We start from the raw sequence: 12,111 nt of genomic DNA, 5'->3' as shown, positions 1-12,111 counted from the left end.
CATATTTAATCTCTACCTATACCACCTAGCCACCCAACTCCTCATAGCTCACGATTGATTCAATGGGGATTGGTCTGACCCGGTCTTTAGGCTAGAGCTCAGTCGCTTGGGATTTCTTACTCTGCAGGCACTGTTATATGGAGCCCCAATCACTGCCCGTATTACCACGGTTACACAAGTAGTACTCCTAGCTTGGCATGCCGCCTTGCGCCACATGCTGTGGAATGCTAAATTCTCACAACAAACTCCACTATGGCAAGGCACCTGGCTGAAGGAAGTGGTCTAGCTCACCAGCTTCCGTGCCTGGGACTTCATCAGGATCTCTCAACTTGGGGATGTATGGACGGCGACCCACATACATTCCTTTGCCAAACTACAAAAATCCTTTACCCTTGCAAACTCCCAATTCCATCAATACCTTCAAGTCTGACACACCCTTCAGATAAATATGCTATTGTTAGACATTGCTCTTTATATACATTTCTTTGAGGGCAAATCACAGCGTTAATGCTTTAGATTCTTGAATTTGAATCATTATTACGGGGAAAATGTGGTATTGTAATACATCGCGATCATGTGACCGCAACCACATCCAATCGAAAGACTTAAAGCGTAGACAGCCGAGCATAGCATGGTTCTGATTGTCAGATTGGCAGACAGCTCAAAGCGCGGGACGCTTTACATTTTCAGTCACAGGCTCAACCACTTCCCCTGGAGCGGTACGGTGAGTGGGGCACTCGGCAGCCGTCAAGCGCAACAGAGTCAACCAGAGCACTTTTACAGCAGGTACAGCAGATTTCAGGGTCAGCAGTGGCTGGTGTCTCGGATATTTAGCAGGATTGCTTTAGTTCTGGGCAAAGCTTGGGGCTTAAGTGTCTATCATGATGGCCTTCTTGGCCACTCCCCAAGAAGGGCAATTCAAAACCCAATGTAGGGGTAAAGACTGCATCTGTCAGGAAATCACATCCTAAGGCCTGCATGGTGTACGTTATGTGGACAATGCAGTTACTTAGGAGTTTGGGGCGGAGCACATCACTTACTTAGCCTCAGAAGCTTACTACCCGGAAGCTTGTCTCTAGCTTCTGGACCAACACCATGGCACTGGGTGTCTCAGTGGCATCAGTACTGGTTTGGCATCTCAGCCGTATCCTGGCTGTGTGTGTGTCATCATGGCTGGACTGCAGCAAGTAACCCTTGTCTCCATGCTCACAGTGGTGTGTAGCAGCACATTCCCTCTATTTGCTTTTTCTGTTGATTGCTTCCTAGAGGAAACCTTCCCTCAATTCTATTGTTTTCACAAGCAACTGCTTCTGGTTCCATATGAAAACATTCTGAAAAATAGATATCGTGGACCTTACAATCCACCATCTTCTCACGATAGGTTTTGGGGAGATGGGGGAAGTTTCCTTGAACATATAGGAAGAAATGGATTTCTAAACAAAAGCAACAATTTCTACATTTGGCTTTGAGGGATAGGAAATGGTTAATTTAGTTAATTTTAGCTAATGTTAATGTTAGGTGGTGTCCGAGAGAATGTACAAGTCAGATGATGCTGAGAAGGATTAAGTACCCAGATACTTTACGTGCCAAGAAGTGATAAAAAATACATCTTTCCTCTTATGTCAGTTAGTATTGCAAGGATGAGAACCAAAGTTTAACTAATGTGTGTTTAGTCCTGTACCTATTCATTGTTAACATACATTGTTTTCAGCTACTAGGGATTTTTTATGTCTTCAGTTAAATAGGCTTTCACAGAAAAATATTAAAGTTTCAATGACTCTGTAGACTGGTGTGTTGCTAAAATGTACACAATATTAGGGGCATGATTTACATATTTAAGAAAAGTTAAGTTGAACTGTAACCCTTTGAGGTGGAAAACTTGATTACATGGCACCTGTATTTGTTTTCATTTTTCTCTCTAGCTAACAGATCAGAAGGTGCGCAATCCTCAGCCCTTATTGAAATCTGCACGAGGTAAGACATTATTATGCCACCCCTAAATAAACACATTAAAGATAGCAGATGTAGACTTGGCTTCAACACTGATACACAGGGCAATGTTATGTGATTTCCCCCTTTACTGAGTACACTGACCCTCACTGTGATTTACCGCCACGACATTTATCCCGCTCCTTAACTCTCTACCTGCCATATTTACACTGAACTTTTTTCTGTTTGCCAAATTATGATTGTATTACTCCCTCTTGCTCCATCGTGTGATATGTGTATATATATGTGATCAAGGGTACTGGTTACCCGAAACGCGTCATGCTGAGCTAAGAAAAGGGATAATATATCTTTCTGCTCACATTCCACACTGTCTGGTGGTTCGTTGTTTCTGGGTTGCCTTCGGGAGAGAACAGAAAGTTTCTGTATATATATATATATATATATATATATATATATATATATTACTTTCACTCCGTTTGACGCTGCTGCATCTCAGTCACACTCTTAGGACTGTTGAAACGAATAAGCCAGACCCAAATTCGGTGCAAAATCATTGATTTATTCCGTGAAGCAGAATAGCACCCAGCAAGCCCGCATGATGCGTTTCGCCTCTAGCCAGAGGCTTGATCACATGATACATTGCTTGAAAGTGATGAAGGTACTTATTGAGCTCGTGAAGGAGGGGTGGCGCTAGTTGTATATAGCCTACCCTTATTAACCCTGTAATGGTCAGTAAACATACCGACCTCTCTTTATGTTAAACTAGCAGCCCGTCCCGACGTTGTCCGGGTATGAATTGCTGCCGGCCAGTAGTATATTGTTTTGTAGGATTTCGTTTTGATAGCATTTCTTATCTGTGACAGGCCTGTGAAATGCTCCGATTCATAGTGCACATATTTTTCCTTGCAATATTATATAGCGCGAACTCGACAACATGGCATGAACACAATTTACATTACAGAAGAACACATTCATTTGTGGTAGGCACGGGGAGACAAAGCGATTTTCCTGGAATCACAGGATGTTGAGCTGATGCCGAGATTCGAACATAGCTCCCCAGCTCTAAAGTTCGCAATTCTAGAACTTGTGGCGGAAGGTGTGTCTAAAAGTGTATGTCGGTGCTGGCCATCAATGAGAGAGACCTGTGCATTTTTCAAATGGGTGGTGAAAAAATATGAGTATGTTGCTGGAGATGTGGGCCTCTGTGCCAAGAATGTACTTACCGGGGGAGGGTTAACACCCATTATTCCGCAACTTTTTTTCCGCATACCATCACTCCGCATACTTTCATTACAAAAGTACCATGACTCCGCAATGCCATTATAACGCATGGCATTACATTTAAATGCTTATACCACGCATACGTTTACAACGAAATTCGTTGTAAATGCATGAATGGTAAAAGCATGTTTTTTTTTAATGTTTGGATAAGGTAAGTATGGGTATAGAGGTATATGTTTTGGGGTACTGAGGTATATGTTTTGGGGTGTTTGGGTATTTTAAGGGTTCAGATATAGTTTTGGGTTATGGGGTACAGGGGTAGTTTTAGGGTTTAGGGATAGGTATGGGTTTCGGGGTACAGGGGTATTTTTAGGGTTCAGTGCTAGGTTTGGGTTTTGGGGTATAGGGGTATTTTTAGGGTTCAGGGGTAGGTTTGGGTTTTGGGGTACAGGGGTATTTTAAGGGTTTAGGGCTAGGTTTGGGTTTTGGGGTACAGGGGTATTTTTAGGGTTAATGGCTAGGTTTGGGTTTTGGGGTACAGGGGTATTTTAGGGTTCAGGGCTAGGTTTGGGTTTTGGGGTACAGGGGCATTTTTAGGGTTCAGGGCTAGGTTTGGGTTTTGGGGTACAGGGGTATTTTAAGGGTTCAGGGCTAGGTTTGGGTTTTGGGGTACATGGGTATTTTAGGGTTCAGGGGTAGGTTTGGGTTTTGCGGTACAGGGGTATTTATAGGGTTCAGGGCTAGGTTTGGGTTTTGGGGTACAGGGCTATTTTTAGGGTTTAGGGATAGGTTTGGGTTTTGGGGTACAGGGTATATTTATGGGGTTAAGATGGGTTAGTGTTTAAGGGTGTTAGGGTATTTTAAGGAGTAAGGGTGGGTTATGATTATGGGGTGCAGGGGTATTTAAAGGGAGCAGGGTGGGATTAGCACACGATATGAGACATGGCATGAAGGGCGGAACGTACCACACGCCCGCAGCGTTTGTCACACCCCCAGCACACGCCCACAGCACAACATAGATACGCCCAAAAGGGACTACTTTGCTGGCATGGTTCTTTTACCTTTTAAATGTATATGGTGGGCGTCTGCCTAGCCTATGTCCTTCTGCTGCAACTGCCCTTTCCAACGCTGTATTGGGTATTGTGATTGGTGCTGTGGTTCCTGAGATTACCCGCCTCAAAGGTTTGGGCTCTCTCTTTATTATATTAGTATGGATAAATGGCTCATTGCCATGCTTTCCAAATTAGACAGTTTGATTTGTGCAACACATATGCAGTGCAAAATACACAAAAAATAATTTAACATAATATGTAGTTGGTTACAATCTTAAAAATCACACATTCAGGAGAAAAAATGTATGTAAAAAAAGATTTGTAAACAAGTGCATTATTTACAATAAAAGACATAATGTCTGTTTTTTTTATAAAATAACAAGTCCTCCGAAAAAAATGTTTCGTGTCCAATCAAACCGCAATTAATATGTGCAGAATTCATAATGTATATACAATTCTATAAAAGCCTTAATAAATATCATCATTAAAACCATCTTTTTGTTAACATAAAAGACCAGTTGGAAAACATCAATATCATAATAGGGTATACATTGGTTATTAACCAAGTCCTTTCAATATATTGTAAGCTCAAGTTGTAAAAGTAAGAATCCTCATTGTTAATCCTACCAATAAAGTGCTCAATAGTGCAAAATTATGTAATATACATCATAAAGAAATTTTATAAAATCTAGGAAGGATATGAAGGGAGGGTATTGGTTCTTTATAGTTATTCATACACCAATTCGATTGTAAATCATTGCTTTATCCCTAATATGTGACTTTGTTCAATTCATTATGTATTCAATGTTTACTTGAATTACAAAAAGAAACTGGGTATACTTCTTTAACGAGAATTACGACAGTGCTCTTAAGATACCCTTGGTGTATTGGTACTACAAACATGTGTACAAATCTTCACTCGCGTTAAGATCATGCGGGGTCTTACTGTCCAATTCTATAATGTACCTAGTTTCCAATAAACGGAGCTTAGTATCTCTATCGCCTCCGCTCTTGAGTGGCATGACGCAGTCAATGGCATAGTATTGTAAAACTGAGGGGTCACTTTTGTGTAGATTCTCAAAGTGACGGGCCACCGGGTAAGCTTGATCTTTTCCCACGATAGCCCTTATGTGCTGCAATATCCGCTTGTGAACAGGCAAGCGGATACTACCTACATACCGGAGTTCACAGGGACACTGCAGCACGTAGACTGCAAATTCAGTCTTACATGTCATGCGTTTTTTGATTTGTACAGGGTTGCTTTTAAAAGGCACTGTGTACTGGGTTTTGTTACAAACATGTCTGCAAGCCTTACAGACCGAGCTCTTCTTAAATCCTCAACTAAGGGCACCCCATGTAGCGGAAATCGGCTTCTCAAGTAAGTTACTTACTAATCTGTCTGACATAGATAAGGATTTTCTCAATGTTATATTGGGTTTATTTATAATATATTTCCCGATAACAGGGTCCCCCGTTATTAAATTCCAATTTTTGTAGAAAATCTGCTGAATTTCCTTGTGTTGTTTACTATATGTGGTGATAACCCTGAGTCTAATTGTCGTATCATCCATTCGTGGAACCTTGGACTTGTCCTTGATTGCCAATGCTACTTCCCTTGTTACAGATAATGATCGATTGATAGCCCGCTGGATAGTTTTAACAGAATAACTACGGGACTAAAAACGTGCCATACTTTCCTCCTGAGCCTTTTGGCAGTCTAGATCAGTGCTGCTAACCCACCTGATCCGCAGCATCTCCCCAAAGGGGATACTGCTGATCAGGCGGTGAGGGTGCTGGCTGGAAGCATGCAGTACCGTGTTTCCAGCCGTGGGCTTTCTATGCAACCTGGTGGCTAAGCCTGTCTCTGTGACATATACCTCAGTATTCAAGAAAAATACGGATCTGGCGTCAATATGTGAAGTAAATCTTAGATTTAAACCATTATTGTTTAATGCTTCCACAAAGTCATTAGCTTCCAATAATGACCCTCGCCATACCATGAATAAGTCGTCAATGTATCTTAGGTAAAGTGGTACCTGTTTTTGCATAGTTGCCCTGAGATCGTCTCCTAGGGTCTGCTCCTCCCAGACTCCCATGTGGAGACATGCTAGACTCGGGGAGAAGCAGGCCCCCATAGCTACCCCCCTAACCTGCTGGTGTATCTGGTTATTAAACAGGAAATAGTTTTGCTCCAGGGAAACTTGGATCATTGATAACAACATTTTGTTATGTGTAGAAAAGTTAATTGGCCTCATGTTTAAGTAAAATTCCACAGCTTTCATACCATCAGCATGTTTGATTGATGTATAAAGGGAGGATACATCGAGTGTTATCAGTAAACAATCAGAGCTCTAAACAACATTACTTACTTTTCTGATGAAATCAGAAGTGTCCTGTACACATGATTGAAGGCATTTTACCCATTCCTGGAGGAAAAAGTCTATATATCGTGAAATGTTCTCTGTTGAACTATTGATAGCCAATATAATCGGACGTCCAGGTGGTGTATTGATATCTTTATGTATTTTCGGTATTATATAGAATGTTGGTATTACCGGGAAATCTTTCTTCATATAGTTGTATTCATCATTTGAAATTGATTTAGCACTTCTCCATGCCATGAGTTTCAAATTGTGATCCTGCAAAGAAGCTTTCAAAGCTGTCAAATTGCTTTTTCTATAACAAGAAGAATCCGACAATTGACTTTCCGCTTCAGCAATGTACATATCCCGTGGCCATAAGACAATGTTCCCGCCTTTATCTGCTTGGCGGATGATCACATTTTTATCTGACTCCAATTTTTTTAATTAGATTTTGATAACATTGATTCTTTTTGTTTGCCACATTGTGTTTCTTGTTTGTCATTATGTATAGCTGTTTAAGTTCCTTGGTAACTAAGTCATGGTAAACATCTATGTTGTCATGTGTTAACACCGGTTGAAAGGTTGACTTTGGTTTAAAGGGGGTGTTTCTCAAGCCTTGATCTTCCCTTGATGTCACTAAAAGCAAATCCAATGATGGTTCACCTTCCTGTTGTAAGCTCCAACTTTCATCAAAGGAGCAACGATCCCCAACTTCCAACAACGAGGGACTGTTTTGTGTACCCATCTGTTTTTTTCCTTTCTTTGATTGGAGAAGAAAGAATTTATTTAATTTCAATTTGCGTACGAAGCTATATGTATCCATTCTTGCATCCACATAGTTAAAATTCGATGGCGGACAATATGATGATCCTAGGCCTAGGATCATTTCATCTTTTGCAGAAAGAGTGATGTTAGAGAGATTGATGATGGACCTTCCTCTTAATTCACATTCGCCTTGCACTTCGATCAGTTCCACCGGCCCTTGGCTGTCTGGTTTGCGTTGGGTTGCTTTGTGCTGGCGGCATTTTCTCCTTGCGTGTCGTTTTTGGTTGGCCCGGTTTTGTTTGCCTGTGTCTTCCCTAGGACTCTTGGTCTTAAAGTGTCGCGCCGGTCTTGACATAGACAACTCACCTCCTGCGCCAAAGACAGCTTTGTTAACCCTTCCGTGGAGGGTCCTGCCGCTTTGTTTTCCGCCTCGCTACCAGATGTCAGAATAGCATCAGTAGAGGAAATTGAGACAGTCTTGTTTCCCTCATTTGCCTGTCGTACTTTCCTCGCACGAGCTTTTACATTTTCATACTTCTTTGCATATGTAAAAGTTTAGCCGTTCAGATAGTCTAGGCGGTCCCGTTCAAATTTAAAAGCTTTGCATTTTTTTATTATTTCTTCATCCTTTTTGACTCTGCATCTTCTCATTTCTAAATTTGTCCGCCTGCTCACTCGGCCCAAATCCTAGAATTTCCGTTTCGAGTAATTCTATTTCAGCTTGTATCTTTACTCGGTCGCTTTCAGCATATTCAACCAGAATTGCCATAAGCTTACTTGAACACTCTAGGTTCGTTTCCGCCCATTTCATTAGCATTTGTGGATCAGGTGTTTCGTAACTTGGGGCCAGTGTAATTCGCAACCCCCTCAGTACTCTACCAACTTTCAAATACCGGGATAAAGATTTATTTTCCCACCACTTGGATTGCTCCTTTTTTATACGTTTTTCCATTTTTTTGAACAAGTCTTTAAGTGTGGGATTGACGTCTGTAGTGGTGTTAAAGCCAAAAAAGCAGAGATAACCCCCCTTCATAATATGCCCCCAGAATTGCTGAATGTCCATGTAAAAATGTATGGAGTACCACTTCACTCCTGCATTATTGTCTAGGAAGTATCGAAGTACCACTAAAATATTAACATAAATTATTCATAAAATTGGATGGCTCTTACAAGAGCTTACGAATCTGTGGAAAAGAAAATCAACTTAGATTTTGTTGGATAAGCCAACATGTCAAGTTTGAAAGGATGATATGGTTTCCATAGGTGGTTCAGTTCCAGTAGTATTAGACTCCACTCATCTGCACTTTATGTTCCCCGTGACTTCTACTACTTCCTAAAACAGCAGGGTGCAAGAAGGTACCTTTAAACACATTTGGTGGGTGTGCACACAACTCACTCTTTTCTGGAAAAAAGTTTTAAGCCATATTAAAAAGTCCCTCTGGTTCCCTATTCCGGTAGACTACTGCACAATTAAATGGGGCCTATACCTGACCACTCTTGAGGCACAAACTCATGCTGATTGGTACCTAATCTGCCATCTGACAGGTGCAGCCAAACAATAGATAGCCCTGGTCATGTGTCCCGGTTAGGCTCAGAGGAAAACAGTGTCATTTTCACATGTATTTATCAATTGTCTCAGCACAATGGTGGAACTTTTTGTACTGCTCGCTGTCCTAATACTTCTAATCCCTTTCATCGGATTCTGTCTATTGATCATTGCAGCACATATATTTTATAAAAGACTCACATTGGTTCAGTAAATATTTAAAAAATCCCTCACTCTGTATTCCTTGTATATTTCTCTGAGAGTAAGTGTGCACCAGTGACTGAGCAAAAGTGTTCTAGCTAGGTCAAGGGGAGGTTATGGTGGCACTGTAAGCTAGCTGGCCTATAGGATGACTTATCCAGAGGGGGTGCATAGAATCAGTCTGGCATCATCCCAATTGTTATGCTGCCACAAATGCACAGTTCCTCCCATAGGGTGGAAATTACACATTATGGCGCTGCCAGCGTTGGTTGGGTTCTCATTTTCTTTTTGGATCACCTGAGTAACTCAATTGTGCCTTCTCAGTGACCCCACTTTCCTCCCAAATGGAGAAGTCCATGGCGGTAGGGAAAATCCTCCTCAGCTGAGTAGGTAACTCACATATATTATCTGTAGGCTGTTCGAGCTTGAACTCTTAAAGGATCACATTCACACTGTGTTACCCTCTCTGTAATTAATTTATAATTATGTCCAGGGACGAAGCAGCTTGGGCAATAAACATTGCTGAGAACTGCAGACATGCAGTTACTCTTAAAGAAATGCAACACTTATAGGTGGAGATGTTACCTTCTTGGTAGAGGCTCACTAAGCATTTAGGACAGAGGTGTTCTATTCTTGGGCTACTTTTCCGAATGCAGACAACATCACACAACTATTTCACACCAACACTGAGAATGAAATACCAGATAATTACACCATACAAAGAAATAAATACTCCTAACATACCAAGAACATATACGTTGGTTTAATGGCACCCTCCCACACACAACAGAACACATTAGACTCTGTCCTCTCAGCAATGAGGGAGCAACATGGCCAGACTTTGCCAGATAAACACTGCATTCTAATGATGAAAATTAACAGCAGCTCAGGTGTGGACATTAAGCAAAGATTTAGTAGCACCACCCCAATTATCAACACCGGGCATTAGCCCTCAATCGCCGAATACAATAATGGTTAAGGTACCCACCAGATGGGACCGCAGGAAAAACACAGAACAATTGACAATTTGGTTGCCGATGGGGATTTTTCACCTTGTGGAAGACTGCGCTACTCGGGTACAGTCTTCGCTTCATTATGTACCAGAACACATGGTACCCCTTCCCTGGCTGTTTTGCCTGATGTGCTGAAACAGTTAGAGAAATGAGTACGGGGCAGCAGCTGCCCTGGACTTAGGGATAAAACTGATAAGCACTTTTACTGCAGTATCCTCAATTATGTTGAGTAACATAAGGGGGAAGCAGCAGCATTAGTTATACGCCAATGTCTGAGGGATTTTACTCCTGCACAGCAGGAGTGGGAAGTGCCTAACATTATTAAAGAAACCTCTGCAACATTAGGGAGAGATACTTCGGGAGTCAGACCTGGTAAACTGCAGTTAAAAAGTAATTCTGAAAAGGATAACTCTAAGCCTGCACCAGACATTTCAACAAAGAAAAAGTGAGATAATAAAACAATTAAGACAAACTTAAATCATGTGGTTGGTCTTCTCAACAGGAAGCCACTGAAAATCATTACAATCTTCAAAACCGTGATTAAAATAGACTGCCTGACAGGTATCAGGATACAGATGCACATTGGTCTCATTCCTTCCAGGATTTATCTGAAAAACGTTTGGAGAGAGGTTGACGATCAGAGCGTTGATCGGAGGAGCACGTAAAACTAAAGAAGGCCTCACAAAGTTCATCTGACTACATCATTATACAAGAAGACAAACAAAAAACATCCCAACCTCAATTCAAAAAGAAGAAGTTAGCCAGACTTAAGGTCAGGCATGCGCCGAATATTGAGCACTCAGCTTTTGAGTGGGGAGTGGGCATTGGCAATGCTGAACAGCTTGGCAGAAATAACAATAGTTCACCAGAACCTGATTAATTATCTGGTGGGCATAGCGCTGAGTGAGTATATCACGATAGAAACAATTGATACCAGGGCAAGTGAGCCCCATCAGCTATACAAAATAAAACTCAATTTGTAGGGGGACGTACCCAGGATCATCTATGCTCTCTTTTTGGAGGATCTACCTCATGACTGGCATATTATCTTGGTTGAGAAGGATTATCAACCTCATTTCGTAATGGATCAGACAAATGGGGAAGGGTTAATTTTACCTGCTTTCCCCTATCTCATTCCAGAATCAATAAAACATTCATACACCAAGGAGAGAGTGCTAGCACTAGCTCCCGCGTTATATCGCAACCATGTGGGTTCACCTTATCATGAGATACCACTGAGGATGATCCCACAACCTCAAAGACAATATCCAATTACATATGAAGTTAAAAAACAAGTTAGGGAAATCCTAGAATAACTTGAATATCAAAGTGCAATAGAAAGTTGCACCTCATCTATGAATAATCCCTTGTTTATAGTGATGAAACCAGACCTTTCATATTGTCTAGTATTAGACAACAGACATTTAAGCACAGCTACTCGCACATTTGCAGTACAGAATGCACACAGTCCATCACTTATGAATAACATTTGATGAAAAAATCCAAAACAACACTGATATCTCTAATGGATTTTTCTGGCAAAATATAGCACCTTTAAGCAGATATTTGACAGCATTCCATCATGTGCCCGACCTAGGCCCATGTAGCGAAGCTGCACATTTTCTAACATTGTCTTCTTTTTGCACAACATTACTGCTGTGACCTTTTGAACATATTCACATGTGTTGTGCTTTATCTTTCCTAGGCAATCTGCAAATAAAGAACTGCACCAATCTAGATCACAGTCAACCTGACTAAGAAAACAATGCGTCATAAAAAGGCCATTATAACAAAAGAATAGAATTCACAGAGGGTGGTGTCTATAATGACTCTAATATTTTTTGCCTTAATAACTGGTGTTGAGATGGTCCCCAGCTCTGCTGGCCACCATTCTGAGGACCAGAAGGAGGTAGCTTTCCCAAAGAGGAGTACCTCGGTTGTATCTGAGTTCAACTTTAGACAATTCTCGGCCATCCTTGTCTATTGTGGTGTCTTTGAAT

General features: G+C 41.3%; 1 protein-coding gene across 2 annotated transcripts in view; it reads left to right on the top strand.

Moving 5' to 3' along the window:
• Positions 1 to 12,111, top strand: part of LOC147748681 (A.superbus venom factor 1-like) — a 1,130,076-nt gene that overhangs the window by 948,551 nt on the left and 169,414 nt on the right. For both annotated transcript variants that reach the window (XM_086963555.1, XM_086963554.1), the window contains exon 33: positions 1,923 to 1,974. In XM_086963555.1, the coding sequence (XP_086819681.1) occupies positions 1,923 to 1,974 (52 nt within the window). The remainder of the gene's footprint in view (positions 1 to 1,922; positions 1,975 to 12,111) is intronic.

The sequence above is a fragment of the Lissotriton vulgaris genome, chromosome 1_1, assembly GCF_964263255.1.
Source record: "Lissotriton vulgaris chromosome 1_1, aLisVul1.2, whole genome shotgun sequence".
Lineage (NCBI taxonomy): Eukaryota > Metazoa > Chordata > Amphibia > Caudata > Salamandridae > Lissotriton > Lissotriton vulgaris.
Note: the sequence above shows the minus strand (reverse complement) of the source record. Positions and strands in the feature narration are given on the sequence as shown.